We start from the raw sequence: 19923 nt of genomic DNA on the forward strand, positions 1-19923 counted from the left end.
CTTTAGTTAAAAATGCTCTAGAGAGCGCATTTAGCAGGCGAATCGGATCATGTTTAGGCTCGTTGGAAAGGTCTTGGAATTTCCGATAACACTAAACCGGTTCCAATCGGTATTGAACCGGTAATAGACCGGTTCATAACCGATAACTATTTTTTATTCTAAATTCAATTTATATTAGTCCTAAGTTATTTTGGACAATGTTTTGAGTGAATTACAAATCTGTACAAATCGGTTGTGACCCGGAAATGAACTGGTCATGAACCGATAAGTAATTTTTCGAGTGATTTATAAATCGGTTGACAAACCGGTAAACGGTAAATAATGCGAAAGTACTTTTTTGGGATAGTATCTGAGTCACGAGATCGAACACTTGGCAAAGACTGAGACGCTTTGTCACCCCTTTTTAACAGCTAGTCTCATGTCAAACATTTTCTGGAAAGATTAAGTGAGATTCATTGAAGGAATATGGGCAAAATATGAAATATTCGAAGACGGAATGTGTGAAGCCTCAGACTATTGCTTTGTTTTTTGTCTTAAAATTATCAATAATATCTGCTATTTCAGTTGAATTATTTATTAAGGTCACAATTTAGTGTTTTTATTTGATAGCCCGTCAAATAATATCTGCAGATCCCGTCAAATCATTGCTCTACCTGCCGATTTTACTCGGAGGTTTTTTTGAATTTTAACGGTATATTCTAGTACATTCAGAGAAAATCTGCAGATTCTCGGCAGAATTTCTCCCTAGAAAATCTGCATAACCTCCATTACTTCACAAAAATATTGTTGATTTATGAAGAAACTGTAGAAGTTATAAAGAAAATTGTATGCTCTGCTTAACAAGCATTACCGAGTACACATTTTAGATAAGTAAAAAAACTGCGAGCAAAAATACTAATTTCTTAAAAATCGCCAATCGAATGATACAAAAACATGAAATTTTGGTCGACACTCTGTTTAAAGTTTTCACTTCACTTTTCTCTACTTGTAACACGGCGTCGCAGAATTCTTTATTTTATATAAACACCGTGATATCACTAAGAATAACTCTATAGAATTTTGCAAACTTCAGTGAAAAATTTTTCCATCTCTTTTCTGACACATCTTGTCTGGAAAGTCTGGAATGTAGAAAAAATCTACAGAATATCTACAGAAATTCATCTAGAGATTCGTCAGAAAATCTGCCGAAATATTCTGACGAATTTTGTCCCAAGCCCAAATAAAATTCGTAAGAATATCTACAGAATTTATCTGCAGATATTCTGTAGAGGTGTAGATTTTCTCTACAGAAATCTTAAAGATATCTGCAGATATTATTTGACGGGATATCTTTAAGATTTCTGTAGAGAAAATCTACACCTCTACAGAATATCTGCAGATAAATTCTGTAGATATTCTTACGAATTTTATTTGGGCTTGGGACAAAATTCGTCAGAATATTTCGGCAGATTTTCTGACGAATCTCTAGATGAATTTCTGTAGATATTCTGTAGATTTTTTCTACATTCCAGACTTTCCAGACAAGATGTGTCAGAAAAGAGATGGAAAAATTTTTCACTGAAGTTTGCAAAATTCTATAGAGTTATTCTTAGTGATATCACGGTGTTTATATAAAATAAAGAATTCTGCGACGCCGTGTTACAAGTAGAGAAAAGTGAAGTGAAAACTTTAAACAGAGTGTCGACCAAAATTTCATGTTTTTGTATCATTCGATTGGCGATTTTTAAGAAATTAGTATTTTTGCTCGCAGTTTTTTTACTTATCTAAAATGTGTACTCGGTAATGCTTGTTAAGCAGAGCATACAATTTTCTTTATAACTTCTATAGTTTCTTCATAAATCAACAATATTTTTGTGAAGTAATGGAGGTTATGCAGATTTTCTAGGGAGAAATTCTGCCGAGAATCTGCAGATTTTCTCTGAATGTACTAGAATATACCGTTAAAATTCAAAAAAACCTCCGAGTAAAATCGGCAGGTAGAGCAATGATTTGACGGGAGTATTAACTTAAAAGCTAAATTGGAAAGGAAATTTTCTGAAAATCCATTGGAGTTAACTCTTTCGTCTCTTTTAGGACTCTAGTACCCAAAGAAACATATACATTTTCTATGAAAAACAATGTTTTTTAATTATTCAGAGTTGATAAAAATCCGATTCTTGTGGATGATTTCAAACTATAAGGATGTCCAAATGTAAGATATTTTTTGCAGGACCTCAATTAATTCCTGAGCTTAGATATTTTTGATTAAAAATTGTGAAATTGCCTTGCAGCATATGCTGCGGTCCGGAAAGAGTTAACGAATATTTTCAAATCTGGAATGCTTACCCGTCAAATCATTGCTCTACCTGCCGATTTTACTCGGAGGTTTTTTTGAATTTTAACGGTATATTCTAGTACATTCAGAGAAAATCTGCAGATTCTCGGCAGAATTTCTCCCTAGAAAATCTGCATAACCTCCATTACTTCACAAAAATATTGTTGATTTATGAAGAAACTGTAGAAGTTATAAAGAAAATTGTATGCTCTGCTTAACAAGCATTACCGAGTACACATTTTAGATAAGTAAAAAAACTGCGAGCAAAAATACTAATTTCTTAAAAATCGCCAATCGAATGATACAAAAACATGAAATTTTGGTCGACACTCTGTTTAAAGTTTTCACTTCACTTTTCTCTACTTGTAACACGGCGTCGCAGAATTCTTTATTTTATATAAGCACCGTGATATCACTAAGAATAACTCTATAGAATTTTGCAAACTTCAGTGAAAAATTTTTCCATCTCTTCTGACACATCTTGTCTGGAAAGTCTGGAATGTAGAAAAAATCTACAGAAAATCAGCAGAATATCTACAGAAATTCGTCAGAGATTCGTCAGAAAATCTGCCGAAATATTCTGACGAATTTTGTCCCAAGCCCAAATAAAATTCGTAAGAATATCTACAGATATTATCTGCAGATATTCTGTAGAGGTGTAGATTTTCTCTACAGAAATCTTAAAGATATCTGCAGATATTATTTGACGGGTATACTTCTGCCAAACTTTCTTTGGAGCATATGCAGTACGACATATTTTTCCCAAATTAATCCAATTTTCTCCCGGAAATAAAACTTTCAATGCTTTCTTTTAATTACAGTCTTATATTTTATATAAAATTTACACAACTTAGATCTTGCGGAAGCTCTGCAAGATGGGATAAATGTTCTCTAAGCTCTCAGCAATCTCCTGCCGTGACTTGGCTCCCGTGAAGACAATTTTGCCATTCACAAAGATCAGGAGCACTACTCGTGGCTTCACCATCCGGTAAACGAGTCCAGGAAAGAGTTCAGGCTCATACGAACTGAACTGCCCGTGCATCTGATTGAGATTCTCCAGGCGAATGGGAAATCTGAGATCGACAGTTGCCACAAGGTTCTGCAACTTGAAGTCCACGAACTGAACTGGAAATCCAAGTTTCTGAATAATTCTGGCAAATTTTCGGGTGCCCAATTGCGAAAATGCCTCTGTGCGAGCTCCTGTGCAGACCATCTTTCCCGAGCGGAAAATCAAGGCTGTGCATCGAGGCTCTCGGATTCTCATGACAATTCCGTGAAATCTAGATGGATTGTACTCGGAATTTCTCGTTCGGGAGTTGATTTTCTGCAAGTCCAAGACGCAGTTGAGATTTACAGTGGATACACAGTTCCTGTGTAGGCACAAAGTGATTAAATTCGGAAAAGCCCTCGTCAATATGTGAAAAATCTTACTGGATTTTGATGGAGTTGACAGCTTCTTGCGGTCCGGACGGTATCGGCGTTTGAGGAACCATACTGAGCTGCGGTGGCACCATTTGCTGAAACAAGGAAGTTCAGGAGTTTCAGACAGAGGTATCCGGTACCAGATTAAAGAAAACATCCTGATTTTGTGAAAATAAACTCAACAAAGCAAATCCAAAACGGCAAGAACGTACTTGTGGCCTGGAAACTGGACGTGGCGTCACTGGACTCGCCAGAAGCGCCCTCAGAGGTGATTCAGGAACAGGAGGGCGTTCCATTGTGTCACAAATAATCCCCAGAAACTAATAAAACACAGATAAAACCAATAAAATTAACAAAACACCCGACAGGAGCAAACGCTCCAAAACACTCCAATAGGCTTATTTGACATTCGAATAGGCTTTACCCGGCTGACAAGTAATGCGAAGATCAACACTTGCAGTATCGATAAGAAATATATAGTACCGTAAGTGCAGAGTGCGGGTGAATTTGACACCCTACTGTTCGTAGCTCTACTTTATTTCTAAAACTTAAGGATAGTCTTTACCGCCGATCTAACAATATTCCGATTCATTTACAATATTCGTTTCTTTAATATACTATTATTGTTTTAAAAAAATTAAATAAAATTCACAAACTAATTAGTAAAAATTCGTATAATTTTCTATTTTTATTATAATTTAAATTATCCCCCAAAAAGTTCGTAATAAAAAAATATATTGTCGAAATTAAGCTCAAAAATATAAAAACCATTTATAATTACTGCAGATTCTGATTTACACTACTTTAGTGGTTGTGTCAAAAATAATATTTCAGAACTTGGGTCATAAATTATATAAAAATAAATTATTTATATTTTTTTTTAAATACTCTAATGTGTGCATATTTTTCATTTTTTTAAATCTCAATTTTTTTCTGAAAGTTGTAGGATAAATTAATATTCTGTAATTTAGTTTTAGTTATTCCCGATAGTTTTCAGTAGAAAAACCATCTCAAAGAATCGACTACTTATTACACTTATTACACTCGAATACTTTTCAACTGAAAATCGTAATTTTAAATTTAAATTTTTGGAAGGCATTCAATTAAGTTTCCTCCATTGCAACAGAGGGCGTTAGTGAAACGCCCGTTAGTGAAACAGCTTTTAATGAGGAATTGACGATAAGTCCTCCAGGATAAGTTTTAATTGCGCTACATGCTTACCAGGACTTTTCATACGATAATTAAATAAAAAATTCGAAAATCATTTCACTTTTTTGAGACTTCCACTTCCGCAGTACTTCCACCTCAGTGTACACCACTTCCAAGCTAATATCTCCCCCTTGTTTCCACACCTATTGAATTAATCGTCGGAAATTGCCAAAAAGGAATGCAGCTCAGTACAACAGCTATTATTTATTTGATCATATAAACAGTTAGGTTGCGTTCATAGGAATGTACACCCGTCTGACATCTGACACAGGGTAAGGGGGCCCAGCCTTGAGCCATTAATTAACACCCAGCTTTAGGAATTATTTTAGCCCTCAGCGCCAAGATCCGAGTGGTAGGTACAAATTAAGGACTGAATTATGCCACATATATCAATGGTGGTGGAATGAAACTGTCAATTTCACATCCTGATTTCACCTTCAAATTTTATATAAATTATAGAAGCTACAAAGTTAGGAATATGTTTTATTTAACCAAGATGAACGATTTAACACTTTAGAAAAGCAAAAACAATTCTGAAAAAAATTGGCTCCTAAAAAATACCCCGAAAGGAAATAAAAACACGTATTTCAACATTGGAAATTTGTTTATAGTTATCACGACACTTTTCTCTAGACAAAACGCACCCACGCACATTTATTATTATTAAAAAAAAACCACTAAAATCACTGAGAATCTTTGCGTGAATTTTAAATACAAATAAAATGATTGGAAAATATTCCATCTTGTAATTGGCAGCTGAGCAACAAGGCCGGCAGCATAATTTTCGTAATTCTGCTGCTCACCACCATGAACGCAAAACAGTGTCCTTCACATATACTCCCTCCGTTCCGAAATAAGTCGTACGTTTGGGAAAAATTCTTGTTCCGAAATAAGTCATACGTTTGGGAAAAATTGGGATTAAGGGAAAATTTGTTGGTAAATGTTTTGTGCCTCAACAATTATCTCTTATGAAGAACTATTGCTAATGTCTAGTACTAAAATTGGGATCCAGTCTTGATGGTATGTTGAGGAACGAATGTCTCAAAAATGTCTTATTTTTGGCGTTCTATTTTCAATCTAAAATAGGTGCAGAATTGTGAGAGATACAGACTTGGGACCTTCGGGGGACCCTCCCATAAGTTAACCCTGGGACCATTAATATGTCCTCTATTTTGCCCCCACCCCTCCCCTTCTCCTCCAAAATCATTTTTTTTTTAGGATTGCTCGAAAACACGTCGTGCGATTTTTTTTTTCAATTCTGAGTATGTTTAGAGAAACATATAAATGGTCCCAGGGTCAACTTATGGGGGGTCCACTAAAGGTCCCAAGTCCCTATCTCTCACTATTTTGCATCCAGATATTCGAACATATAAAAAAGGATATTCTTTTTATTGCTCATTCTGCAAAATTTGAGATATAAAAAATGTCATATCGGTAATAACTGTTGAGTTCTACTTGTGCATACTAAAAATTGCAGTAATTAACTATCTACCGGAGATCTTTGAAAAAAAAAACACGAAAAATGGACAACTTCAACATATCGATTCCTCAACTTACCATCGTGATAGGATCCCCATATTATCCTTGAACATGGAGGATAGTTCATACATAATATATTTACAAATAACAAAAACATTCTCTGAAACCATTCCTTAATCCCTAATTTTTCGCCAAACGTACGACTTATTTCGGAACTGAGGGAGTACTAAATATTTTTAATTGAAGATACACAATTTAGTCAGTAAAAATTGTGAGATCGTTAGTAAATTTCTTAACGATTCGACGTATATATTTGATCGTCAGGCGCATCAGTAAAATAATCTCCACAAAATAATTAAAATTCTACCGAAATATAAAAGTAAATCAGTTTAAAAGTTGCATTGAATGATAGCACATTAAATATTCTTAATTTCGGTGGTACTTCGAAATTATTTTGTGGGAAAAAAATTGAAGATATCTGCGAGGTGGCCACAAGTATAGACTGGACATAAGTAATGCCACCACCCTACAGAATTTTCGTACAACTATGTACTCTCAGCACAGAAATGCGTAGTTTATACCGTGTATGTGAATGAACTTGTATTTGTGAATGACAAGTATTCATCAAATATTTTATAGATGTGTAAACTGTATCTTTTCTACACGAATAAGTTGTAAATATATTGTATGACATGTGAACTGTGTATTTTGGTCCCGCCGGGTTGCGTATTGCGCGCGAAATTCCCGTCAAATCATTGCTCTACCTGCCGATTTTACTCGGAGGTTTTTTTGAATTTTAACGGTATATTCTAGTACATTCAGAGAAAATCTGCAGATTCTCGGCAGAATTTCTCCCTAGAAAATCTGCATAACCTCCATTACTTCACAAAAATATTGTTGATTTATGAAGAAACTGTAGAAGTTATAAAGAAAATTGTATGCTCTGCTTAACAAGCATTACCGAGTACACATTTTAGATAAGTAAAAAAACTGCGAGCAAAAATACTAATTTCTTAAAAATCGCCAATCGAATGATACAAAAACATGAAATTTTGGTCGACACTCTGTTTAAAGTTTTCACTTCACTTTTCTCTACTTGTAACACGGCGTCGCAGAATTCTTTATTTTATATAAGCACCGTGATATCACTAAGAATAACTCTATAGAATTTTGCAAACTTCAGTGAAAAATTTTTCCATCTCTTCTGACACATCTTGTCTGGAAAGTCTGGAATGTAGAAAAAATCTACAGAAAATCAGCAGAATATCTACAGAAATTCGTCAGAGATTCGTCAGAAAATCTGCCGAAATATTCTGACGAATTTTGTCCCAAGCCCAAATAAAATTCGTAAGAATATCTACAGATATTATCTGCAGATATTCTGTAGAGGTGTAGATTTTCTCTACAGAAATCTTAAAGATATCTGCAGATATTATTTGACGGGTTGGTATTCCTTGCAGAGTTTCGTCTTTACCGCCATCTATATGTTATAAAGATCAATTAAACTGTTATATTGTTTTCCTGGGTAGACGTTTCGCACGTGTTTTCTACAATTGCAGTGCGATATGGAGAGGAAAATTAAGTTTTTGGTAGCTGATACAGCTGCATTTATTGAAAATGCACCTCTGCAGGTAAGACTGAAGCATAGTCTATCAATTTCCTTTGGAATAATTTGAATATTGTATTAGGATATTGCTGAGAATGTGATAACAATCACGGAAGTTCTCGATGAGATCAAGAGTAAACGTCAACTCCGGAGACTTGTGGTGCTCCCATTTGACCTGAAAGTACAGGAACCATCTCCTGAAAATATCGCCTATGTCAGGGAATTTTCCAAGAAAACCGGTGACTATGCTAGTCTGTCGGCAGTTGATCTGAAAGTTGTTGCCTTGACCTATCAATTGGAGAAGGAAAATGTTGGAACAGAGCATTTGAGAAAAGAGCCCTTGATGTCCAAGACTGTTGTGAGGAAACCAGAGAAAGATGCTCTGGAGAACTGCAAATTAATGGGCTTCTACATGCCCAAGGAGAAGGGTGAAAAAGAAGAGGAAAATGAAGTGGAAGAAACTGAAGAGATTGAGGAGAAGTCTAATGCTCTCCTGGGCGAAGAAGACACTCAGGAGGATGAGGAAGAGTCTGAAGGGGAAGATGAACAAGTGAATGAACTCACAGAGGACTTCAACACACTGAATTGTGATGAGATTCTGAGGAAACACGAAGATTCAGATGGAGAACAAGATTCTGGAGCTGAGGAAGCTGAAACGGATTCAGACGATGATGGAGGCTGGATAACACCATCAAACATTAAACAGCTGAAAAAAGACATGGGATTCGACGTAAAAGAGGAAAAGCCGGCAATTGTGGCTTGTGTCTCAACTGATTTTTCCGTTCAGAATCTCCTGAAGCAAATTGGACTGAATCTCTCTGCTCTGGACGGTCGTGTAATCCGTCAATCACGAATGTTTGTCCTTCGATGCTATTCCTGCTTCAAAATAACCACCCTAATGCACAAAATGTTCTGCCCAAAATGCGGCAATAAAACTCTGAAGAGATGTGCTGTCAGTATCGATGAAAATGGCCAGCAAGTGGTAAGATTCCTTTAAAAATAATTCCCATTTTTTCTTCTCAATATTAAAATCCCAAAATCTTTACTAATAAATCCCTCAAAGGTTCACATAAACTTCCGCAAACCCATAACGGCCAAAGGGAAGAATGTCTCCTTGCCACTTCCCCGTGGAGGAAAACATTCCCGGAATCCTCTTTTGGTTGAAGATCAACCAATGCCTCAGCAAATGCCATCACGGGTGGCTCGTACTAAAACCGACGCTCTCCATGAGGACTACACAGCCGGCTACTCACCTTTTGTCACTCGCGATGTCAATTCCAAATCGGCCATGCTGAGGAATCGAGGACACATCAAGGACTGGCTGAGGAATCATGAGTACGTCAACAGCAGGCGCGGCAGGAAGAAGTAGATTGCACTCTGGAGGCACTAGAACTTTCGTCCAATTGGCAGGATTTGGTGCCAGATAAATGGCTTAGTCGGAGATAAGATAACAGTGAAGGAATTGTCATTGGCAATGCTGAAAGTTCCATCGCTAAAGGCATCCTCAAAAGGAGTTCTCGATGTCCTCTCGACATTGAGAGCAACCCAAGGGACACTCGGGAATTCATTGATGTACACCCTGCCGAAAAATTTATATTGTGCTTTATAAATAATTTTGAATAAATTAATTTTCAATTATTTTTAGTGTTTATTTTTCTTTTAGTTAAAAATTGGTCCAAGAATTCTTTTTTTCTACTCCTTTTTTTTTTAAATAAAGATGTAGAAATAAAGTTAGTTCAATTTTATCTTAAAAAAAAAAAACACATTCATTGAAAACGCTTCGATTTTCAATGTAAAAATGGTCTTTTTACATTAATCGAGGGGTTATTCATTTGAAAAAATCATGCCACAACAGAGAAATTCATCATTTTTTTCATGACATTTGAAAAACATAAAACAACCCGGCGGGACCAAAATACACAGTTCACATGACATACAATGTATTTACGACTTATTTTTGGAGGAAAAATACATAGTTACACATGTATTATGTATTTGATGAGGACTTGTCATTCAAAAATACAAGTTCACTCACATATACAGTATAAACTACGTATTTCTGTACTGAGAGTACATAGTTGTACGAAAACTCCGTATAAACTACGTACTTGTAACTGCAAAATAACTTTCAACACACACATACAGACGCACACGACCAAATGGCGACCAAAAAAACTTGTCACATGCACCTGCCGTTTTTATTTCCAAATATTGACGAAATTATAGAAGTCACAAGGATTTTAATATATTTTATTCAACCAGAGATAACGAGTGAACAAATTAGATAATCACAAAGTATCGTGTAAAAAAAAATATTTTCCAAAAACACTCACAGAATGGAATAAAAAATCGCGTATTTTAGGTTTGCAACTTCTTTAATATTATCACTTCACTGTTTTCTACAGATAACACAGCGTCGCATAATTATTATATTATTATAATCACTGAAATTACTAATAATTGTAACACATAATTTGTAAACAGAATATTCCAATAGAAAATATTTCCCGTTGTCAAAACAGCTGACGCCTGCCAACAGCATTTTCTGTCATACGGGGTTTTTATTATATTTACGATGTATGTAATACTACGTATTTACTCTGTAAGAGATAATACTTCACACGGACACACTCACACCAAAGCACACTTCGGGTCTCATTTGGTGCTAATAGTACTGAGTAAAATGTATGGGCGTACATGATGATACTGAGTATTCGTACAACGTATATACACAGTTTATACGTAGTTTGGTCCCGCCGGGAATGGCCTCAATTCTGAGACCAAAATCAAGATCAAAATTTCAAGCTGTCAAATATTTCCAAAATCAAGATTTCGTATTCTGACGCGAAATATTGATGGAACTTAACCCTTTAAGGACGATTGGGTCACCCGTGACCCATAGAGAAAATAATTTTTCCTGACTACCTGAAGTTATTTCTTTCTAATATTTGTACAGTAGACTCTCGCTAATTTGCTATATAAAAAATATTTGAGCTCAAAAATAACGAATTTTCACGTTGGTGCTTGAATTTTAATATTTTTAATATTTCTATTTTTTTTTTAAGCAAAAACCTCTTTATGACTAGAAACTATAATAAACTATACATAATATTTCTCAACAAAGTAAAAATTATAGTTTATTGGTATTTTCAGGAAAGCTTCATAATTTTCATGGGTCATATATGACCCAATCGTCCCTAAAGGTAAAAAACACCGAATCTGTCTAGTGGATTTTCGAAGATTTGAGGTTAGACTGTTTCATGTTTTTGTTTATGTGTGCGCAAAATAGTTAATTATTCGTGTGTAATATTGTGTGATATATCAATTAGCTGAAGTTTCCCAGTGCAATACTGACTGAAGAAGGTACAATTTTGATAATTTATAAGATACTTCTGCGTATATGTTGTAAATTCATAACTTTTTACTCTTGTAGATGACTTTAAAAATGGAAAAAAAAAATATTTCATGATCAATGAACTCGAAATCATCCACATATTATGCCCGAAAGATAGCGATGATGCCGACAATCTTGTCCTGAAGGAGACCGACATAATTTATATTAGGAACAAGATGTGGATGAAGTGGACTTTGAAGTCTTCATCGAAAATGCATCAACTCCGGAAGAACTCCCAGGTCCACAGCAATGTGCAACTGTACGTCTTAACCCTTTAAGGACGAGAAGCTTTCCGCTGAGCGAAATTCAATGAAATCAAGTTTCCCTCGATATTTTAGCCTAAATAAGAGATTTACAGTTAAAAAGAAATTTTCCCATCCCTAGGACTCCTGGAAAACTATGGGTCATATATGACCCAATCGTCCTTAAAGGTAAAAAAGCACAAAATTTTCCAGACGATTAGTTTACTTGTTTGCTCTGTTATTTTTGAAGGATAAATAACTTGAATATATTTTTAATTACGTATTAAAGAATAAATGAGAGGCAATAAACGGGAGTACAGGCAGTTCAAACCAAACTTGTAGCCTGTAATAAACCGAGAAATGCTTATGTATAACCGTATAATGTGACTATTTTATAGGTATCCTCTGGGTGGTGTACTCTTCGACGTACATCTAGAAATACATACCATTTCGATTAAATTACAAAATCAAATACAGTATTTCTCTTTTTGTATAATCTTTTATAGAAATATTCCTCGCCATTAGTCATTTCCGTATGAAACTCTTCAAATTGTTAGTATCTTGAAAATTCCAAGTATCTCCGATAAGTTCTTGGAATTATTTCAAGAAAACAAGAAATTTGACGTCTTGAAATTTTGAAATATAGGTTCCAGAATTGCAAATCTTGATATCCACACGGTTTGTGTCTTGAAACTTAAAAAGCTCGATTAAATTAACAAAAATTGGGACTCTGGGTAACGATGGAAAAAAATAATTTTTTTGGACTATTTAGAATCGATAAAAATCCGCTTCTTATGGATGATCACAAGCTATAAGGATGTTCAAATCTAGGATATTTTTGCAGGATCCCAATTAAATTTGATCAATTTTTGGTCAAAAATCGTAAATTTTCGATTTTCTGCTTCCTTGCAGATATTGTGACTTTTTTTTATATTTTTAGAGCAGAATAAGGAAAACCTCTCGGGGCCAATAAGTATGATAACTAATAATTACAGATTACATAAATTTGAAAAATATTTTTTTCTTAAATTTTCAAAACAACTTGTTCAAACTTTACGGGTACTCTCGTCCCCAAAAATCTAGATAGAGGTCAAATGTAAGGTTATCCCGCCAATGCCCGCCATTTGCTTTTTGACACCAACCTTGTAATTATCACTAATTGTGGGAGAATGTCAACAATGCCCAGCCGCCTCTCAAATTTGAATTCAGGACTTTAGGCGAGTTTGGGCCACTTTTGGGAAATTTCCCCTTCTGGGATTTTTTCCTTCTTGCCAATCTGGCAACTCAGCGATTTTCGCTCTCTTGGATTTTCTCTTGACATAGACATCACGCGTTTCTTCTCAGCTCTAAATTAATCTTTTTAAATATCATTAATCTTTGCCGCTATCGAAGTAAAAACAAAGTAGTTGTTGAAAGTATTTCGTGTTTGATTTGTTGGAAGTAAAAGTTTTCTCAAAGAAAAAAAAGGAGAATAGGGAAAATCGATTCAAACCGGATGATAACCCTATTCTTCCTTACAGGTACTGATTTATCACAGACAAGGTGGGCATTATTGGGCAGGAAAATATAAAGGTGTTTCATAAGCTATTCCAGGTAACAAGCTCACACATTAATTATACTACTAAAGTCATTTTATCATTATCTTAAATAACGTTCAGTTCCACTTAAAAATAAGCGAGAAAAAAAATGATTTCAAAGTTACTCCATTTCAAAGGTGCCCCACTTCCCCCTACATTGACTGAATGGTTTAATTGATTTTGAGGGATTATATTTTTTTCCTGATCGTTTGCATTGTAACTATTTGAAATAAGCATTTCAATGATAAGTTCAGATAAACTTGTAGCTTAGAAGCTCACGGAACCATTGAGAATTTAATTTTGAAGACAAAGAATCGCGTTACAAACAGTGAAAAACACTATGTCTTTCAAGAAACAGAAATCACGTCACTTTTTTCAAATTATGAATATCACCTCGCTGGACTAACATCCAAAATTAAAATTTTAAACTTTATAAAAAGAAATATTTTGTACTTACTGCAAATAGTTGAAAACCCTCTTCAGCATATACTTTGAAAAGAATCCTTTCCACTTGATCACTGTAACCTTCGTGGCATCCTCCATTGCCCCAGAGAAACCGTAAGAAGTCAGGAAATCATCCCCTTCAGTTGGACAATCCAGAACTACAAGTCCGAGAAATTCTAAAAAATCCACAACTTTTTCCTCAAAGTCCTCTTTGGACTCTCCATCTTCTTTGCCAATCATGCTGGGAATCTTTCCTGGAAATACTTCCTTGTTCACCTTTTTAGTCGAACAAAGTTCAACTTGGACATTTCTCCGTTCAAAATACATGGCAATTGAGGAAGGACAGTATTTTGTTGATGACGATGTCCAGGATATTTTCAAGTCTATAGGAGGAATGTGGGTACTGTCTAATGATCGGAGGATGATTTTTCGCTTTTCTGTGGTTTTGAGAAGAGCCGCATCCTTGATATTGATCTCGCAGACTGAAAAGAAAAGGTTTTTTTCTTTGGGCAGAGTGGTATATGAACTCTTTATTCTACAAACTACAGTTTTTTTTGGTGATCTTGGTTATTTTTATTCTGATGAGAATTTCTGTGATTTGATGTCCAGATCCATATTTTTCGTTTTGATGTACTTCCTGAATTCAGCCAGTTCACATTCCTTAATCTTTGTCCAACTTTCCAATTCTGAAAGTTTCTGCAAATTGCTGCAACTGTTGGCTAGTTTGTAAACGGAATTGATGGTTAGAGCCTCTGAGAAGATAACTCTAAATTCTTCAAGTTGAGACATTGGATTTTTGGACAGAACATGAGCTATAAGATCATCGTCTGCCGGTACCATTGTACCCACGTAGATGTAGCGAATCTTAAAGGCTGTCGAGAAGAGAAAGTCCAAATGCCAGAACTTGCAACTGGCTGCAATGGTGAGCCTTTCGAGGTTCATAAAGGGCGGTATTGGGAAGCGTCTCATGCAGAGGGAAGTGCTATCAACAAGTTCACAATTGTAGATGACGAAATTTTTGAGATCCGGACAGAACTGACTGATGTATATCAGAGCATTCATGTCAATCTCATCGACATGCTCCAAGTGCAAATGGGTGAGATTGCATCCCTTAACCTCGAGCACATGACGTATTTGATCCCCAAAGAAATCCGCTGAGAGAAGTTTGAGATCCCTGAGATTATCAATGGCAATTAAGGCCATCAAATCGAGAAGCAGAGCATTGTGAAACAGAGAAATTGTATGCAATTTTGGACAGAGTCTCCCTAGAATCTGCAAATGTTCAGTCGTAGCATAGTGACTGATAAACTTAGTCAATTGAAGTTCATCTTGATCCGGATAGTACGTATCAATGTAGGAAAGACATCTACCCAAATCATCATATCTCCCCAAATCCTCAATACGTGGCAAATTCATCAGCAACCTAATATACCCTTCCATACTAACCGAAGTCCTATAGAGTATCACCCTTCGGAGATTCTGCAGAGCAATTAGTAGCTCAACACTGGCATTTGTGATGCACTTGGACGAACTAAAATCAATAGCAACAAGATTTGGACAACATTCCCCTAGACTCCTGATAATGTTGTCCGTAGCATCGTAATTGATACAGATAGACTGTAAATGTCTCATATGAATAATCCCATTGAGTACCGTCGGTTCCATATCTTGCGTCTTCCATCCACCCGATAGTGATCCCAGATCTAGTGACAACAATCCTGGCAATTGATCGAGTTTTGTATAGAAAATATGTCTCATCATCTTGGGAATCTGATCAAAGTGAAGAGTTCGCAAATTGGACGACAACAGAATTTCCGTGAGAGAAACAGCCACATTAACTTCACTGAGAAATTTTCCCATGGACGAATTCAACTCCTGACGACTTTTGATGTTCTCAATCAGTCTGGGTATAGCTATAAACATCTCATCAGCCAATTTGTCGTACAGACAAAATGGCACATTGTATTCAAAGAGATCATGCAGCAGCATCATCTTATCCCGGAGAATTGTCGCAGCTTCCTGGACATTCACCTTGGAGATCTGCGCAATCACCGGCATGTACTCTCTGGCCAGACTGCATAGCCATGAAGCCACAGCTCGCAGTGACAGAGTGCCCAGAAGGGCTGGTTGACGGATTTTAGGCATCCGGCAAACCCTGCAAAGAGGGCGCCTGTTCACTATCCCTAAAGCCCTCATTCATATTCAATTTTCTTACACTAGGTGAGATTCCTATATTTCAGATTTTTGCAAGCTATAGGTTCCCACCCTGATCACGAAAACAACCACTGCGGCTACCACTTACTTAGCTAGGTTTTTCAGGACAATCTTTCCTTCAGGTGAGCGTCGAATCTGTTGATTAAATTCTACGAATCAAACACACAATTTCACCAGAGCTTTCGACCTTTATCGTGTCTTCCTCAGTGGTTCTTGGTTGATCTCTTTCTTTAGGATTTTTGTCACTAATTCCTCTACTTTCTTATGCATCAGTTTTTTGAATTCGGTTAGGAGAGAATTTTCTTCTTTCTTTTATACACAGCGAACGGATTGGTACTAAAAGTCCAGTCCGTCAAGTACTAGTCCATTCGCTGTGTATAAAAGAACCAAATTCAAAAGACTGATGCATATAAGTAGAGGAATTAGTGACCAAGAACCACTGAGGAAGACACGATAAGTGTCGAAAGCTCTGGTGAAAATGTGTGTTTGATTCATAGGATTTGATCAACAGATTTCGACGCGCACCAGAAGGACGAATTGTCCTGAAAAAACCTAGTTCAGTTCCACCACCGTCGGTTATCCCTTTCTAACAACGGTTACTGAAGAGAAAACGGCGGCAGACGCATAGAAGTGTGTGCAGAGTTTGAATAAATTATTATTATTATTATCAGTCTATGGCTTTCGCTAAAATTATATTTTTCCTATTTTTCGCTCTTCTGGAAGCCTAATAAAACTGCTTTTTACAATAAAACTACTGGGAAATTATCAAGTCATCAGATTCAAAAAAGTATCTAAAACTTATCATAATCGCGTTATAATCTGTTAGAACAGATTCAGACTTATATCTGAGATTCTAACACCTTTCAACAGACGTAAGCATGAGCCTAGTCGATTGAAAAATACGCAATTTGGCTTAAAAAGCTGAGATTGTAAAGAACGCCTGTCGAAGCACCCTCACTCCAGGAGGATGTGCGATCGATCCTATGGCGCTCCAAGGCAAGGTCCTGAATTTAATTCAGCTACCTTGCCCTTGGTCTACCCCGAGGTCGACGCCTCCTCACAATGGCTTGAAAAGTTTTTCTGGGACAAAACTCGAACGTCATGGAAAATTTTTCTATCAACACCGAGAACTAGGACAAAATCAGTTATGGATTTTTGTCCTAGGCTTGGATTTTCCCAAGTGTATTTATGAATGTCTTTGTATTGGAAAATGGTATTCATGATTGAGTGACCTTTTATTGATCAGAAGTCCACCAACATTTAGCCGTTCGGGTTCTCGTCATGGTAACTGTCCTCGTCTAGAAGTCAAGACGAGTCAAGATTTCTATTAAGATCCCAACGGCCACAATTTGAAATTTGTGCGTTATTTCCCCTCTAGGGAGCGGGACCGCAACAAGATGTTCGTGGAGAGAGGGAATCAGCCTTGGTTCAATCGAGCGAACGGGAGCATGGAGGCTCTCCGTGTTCTGGGTTTTGAGGAGTGGATAAGTTGGTTATCTCAGGTCCCTTGACAACATCTGTTCTTCTCAATCATACCCTTCCATGTCTCAGAGTCAACACTAATATGGTCATTGAAATCTCCAAACAACACAACTGAATCCGCTTAAAAAGTTGTCTTATCCAGAACCTTCCTCTTCATCTAAGAAAGTTGGGTAAACCTGCAACACCGCCAGGGAATATATCTCAAGCTTGATCTTAATACCCGTCACTATCTCGCAGTGTGTTCAGATATCACAAACCCTGTATAACAGACGGGATCATGTGAGTATCCCCTCACCCGGCTGTGCATACACATCTGGTGCCACTCCGGACAGGAAAAGTTGCCATCATTCCTGAAGGTCTACATGTTCTATTGCCTCTTTGCTTAGTAGACGAAACAGTAATTATATCTAATTGGAGCTTCTTTGCTTCGTTATTTTTTTTTCAGGGGCTTTCTTGTGAACGAAGAGATATTCCATGTAGCCATTTTGAAGTGCCGTTGTCGTCGTGGTAGGCTTACCAAAATTGGTGTCACTCCAGAGCCTCGTTCGTTACTCTGGTGCCCTCCGACCCCGGGTCCAGCGAATGAAGCAACAGCTTTTCCGTTTTCTCGCGTAAGTCGTTTCCTGTGCAATCCATCCGTCATCCGACGCTCTTTGTTGTGCTTTTTTGCGAGCAGAATACTAAGGTCCCAGACCTCCTTATCCAGGAGACACGGATTTTGAGGTGGTCCGCGGTTTAGTATTCACTAAGGACTTCTCGTAAAAGCAAAAATGCTGATACGTGTCTATATCTATTCCCAAATAAACTATTGCCGGTTCTATAACCAACTACAGCCATTTCCTATTCGCTACGGATACGGGTTCGCACGGGCCTTGGGCCTTATAAATTCATATTGTTGTCGAGATTTTTAATTGGATAGCGAAATAAAGCCCGGTTCTGTCCGCGGGAAAGTCGTATTTCCCACATCTCGTTCCAAGCCTTTTACAGATGGTATAGTTCTGTTATCCGCCGTGTGGAGGATTATCTGACAGGAGACACTGTCAGTCGGTATAGCCTGGAAGAGTTTCGGGAGGCACAGAGCTGGCTCACTGCCGGACAATTGCCCGCGATAAGCCTTGGTATCCCTAAGGAATCTTTCAGGGCAAAAACCCGGCTACAATATCTATCTCTATCTATCTACGAACAATTGGTAGGATTACCAATCGAGAAAAGAAAATTTGTCTGTGTTTCCTGTTTCCAGAAACTCAAGAAACACTTTCTGTTTTTTTCATATCTGTTTTTCCGTTTCTTTTTCTCCATTTCTGTTTCTCGATGTGTGTTTCTAAGTTTCTATATTTCTTCCGTATAATTAAAATTGTGTTTCTCCTTCTCCTTACGTTTCCACGTTTTCAGTTATTTTTTCCACGTTTCTCGTGTTTCGAATTATTTTTTTTTTTCAAAAATGTTTTGATGTTTCGTGTGTTTCTATCCAAGTTAGAATTTTTATGGGACTTTGGAGATTTTGTGTTTCAGCGTTTCCAGGAACATTTTTATGTTTCTCATCCATGTTTCTTCGTTTTCAAGCATATTTCCGCGTTTCTGTTTTTCGTGTTTCTAATAATGTTTTATTGTTTCTGAAACAATAAAACTCTGGCCAAATGGCTTCCGTTTTCCAAATGACTCACCCCTTGCGGTTCCCCGGCTTGAATTTTCAACTGACTTTTTGTGCTTTTTGCATTTGGCTCACAATAAGAATCTCACCTACCATAAGTTCATAACCGATTACGCATTCATGCATTGAATAAATCTAATAATACTTACGGTATCTATCCTTGGATTTCCTGGATGTCTGAATTGGTTTCCCGGTCAATTGGATACTCTCAAAAGCGTCTTTATTGACGGCTATGCTGAGGATCCCGCTGGGTGTTACAGCCACAGAACACTCAGAATCTGTCTGCTGGTTCAGTGACAACGCATAGAAATTTCCTGGAAGCAAATCTGCCAGTTGAGAACAGAAATTCAGGAAGAAAAATGTCAGAATTCTCACCTCTCTTGACAAAAGCCTCAATGAATTCCGGCTCCAAGAGTTCCCTCAGTGGCAACTGCCTGAGGATGTATGAGTCACTGCCCAGGAGCACCTTCTCAACCGATGCTGGATGCGGGTAATCTCCAGGAAAGACAATTGTTATCTTGAAGGAAGAAAATTAATCGCAATTTTCCAACTTTCTCGAAAGATTAAAAAAAAATGGTGCAATAGTGGCACGCCCACTGGGACTATTTATAAATTTTCGGCAATACATCGACAAAATGTGCCCGAGATCACGCACTTGCGACTGCCCAGCTTGATCTTGTGCGCCAAGGGAGGGAAGAAATACTCACGTATTCACTGAAATTGCCGGATGAGATTTTCCGCTCAATCAAGTTGTTGTTGGCTTCAAAAACTTCATAATTGTACTTTGGCACAGGAAGATTCCACACGTCTGGACAGAGCATGATTTAAACTAGTTATTTTACACACACTTTTCACGGGAAATTAGCTGATCTTTTTGGGTTTTTGTGCA

At 36.9% G+C, this 19923-nt stretch overlaps 3 protein-coding genes across 3 annotated transcripts; 1 reads left to right on the forward strand and 2 right to left on the reverse strand.

Annotated features, from left to right (window-relative positions):
• Positions 1–3119: 3119 nt before the first annotated feature.
• LOC129807722 (TBP-related factor) lies at positions 3120–4150 on the reverse strand. Its single transcript, XM_055857174.1, has 3 exons — positions 3949–4150; positions 3746–3831; positions 3120–3684 (listed from the first exon to the last, which is right to left on the reverse strand). Exons 1-3 carry the CDS (start codon positions 4030–4032, stop codon positions 3165–3167), a joined length of 690 nt encoding a protein of 229 aa, XP_055713149.1. The 5' UTR covers positions 4033–4150; the 3' UTR covers positions 3120–3164.
• Positions 4151–7922: 3772 nt separating this feature from the next.
• Positions 7923–9668, forward strand: LOC129807721 (RNA-binding protein NOB1). The gene is made up of 3 exons (XM_055857173.1): positions 7923–8055; positions 8113–9012; positions 9094–9668. The coding sequence occupies exons 1-3, from the start codon at positions 7990–7992 to the stop codon at positions 9397–9399; spliced, it is 1272 nt and encodes a 423-aa protein (XP_055713148.1). The 5' UTR covers positions 7923–7989; the 3' UTR covers positions 9400–9668.
• A 4567-nt stretch (positions 9669–14235) lies between these two features.
• On the reverse strand, positions 14236–19248 carry LOC129807720 (uncharacterized). Its single transcript, XM_055857172.1, has 2 exons — positions 19184–19248; positions 14236–15842 (listed from the first exon to the last, which is right to left on the reverse strand). Exon 2 carries the CDS (start codon positions 15830–15832, stop codon positions 14261–14263), a length of 1572 nt encoding a protein of 523 aa, XP_055713147.1. The 5' UTR covers positions 15833–15842; positions 19184–19248; the 3' UTR covers positions 14236–14260.
• Between the last annotated feature and the right edge of the window lie 675 nt (positions 19249–19923).

This window comes from Phlebotomus papatasi, chromosome 3, assembly GCF_024763615.1.
Source record: "Phlebotomus papatasi isolate M1 chromosome 3, Ppap_2.1, whole genome shotgun sequence".
Taxonomy (NCBI): domain Eukaryota; kingdom Metazoa; phylum Arthropoda; class Insecta; order Diptera; family Psychodidae; genus Phlebotomus; species Phlebotomus papatasi.

What these genes read in the sequence shown, in the direction of transcription:
- LOC129807722 (XM_055857174.1), bottom strand. Translation starts at nt 4,032, where the DNA reads ATGGAACGCCCTCCTGTTCCTGAATCACCTCTGAGGGCGCTTCTGGCG. An exon ending in GTCCAGTTTCCAGGCCACAA is followed by an intron (nt 3,832 to 3,948) that starts GTACGTTCTTGC and finishes TCCTTGTTTCAG; the next exon opens with CAAATGGTGCCACCGCAGCT. An exon ending in GTCAACTCCATCAAAATCCA is followed by an intron (nt 3,685 to 3,745) that starts GTAAGATTTTTC and finishes GTGCCTACACAG; the next exon opens with GAACTGTGTATCCACTGTAA.
- LOC129807721 (XM_055857173.1), top strand. Translation starts at nt 7,990, where the DNA reads ATGGAGAGGAAAATTAAGTTTTTGGTAGCTGATACAGCTGCATTTATT. An exon ending in TTGAAAATGCACCTCTGCAG is followed by an intron (nt 8,056 to 8,112) that starts GTAAGACTGAAG and finishes ATATTGTATTAG; the next exon opens with GATATTGCTGAGAATGTGAT. An exon ending in ATGAAAATGGCCAGCAAGTG is followed by an intron (nt 9,013 to 9,093) that starts GTAAGATTCCTT and finishes AATCCCTCAAAG; the next exon opens with GTTCACATAAACTTCCGCAA.
- LOC129807720 (XM_055857172.1), bottom strand. Translation starts at nt 15,832, where the DNA reads ATGCCTAAAATCCGTCAACCAGCCCTTCTGGGCACTCTGTCACTGCGA.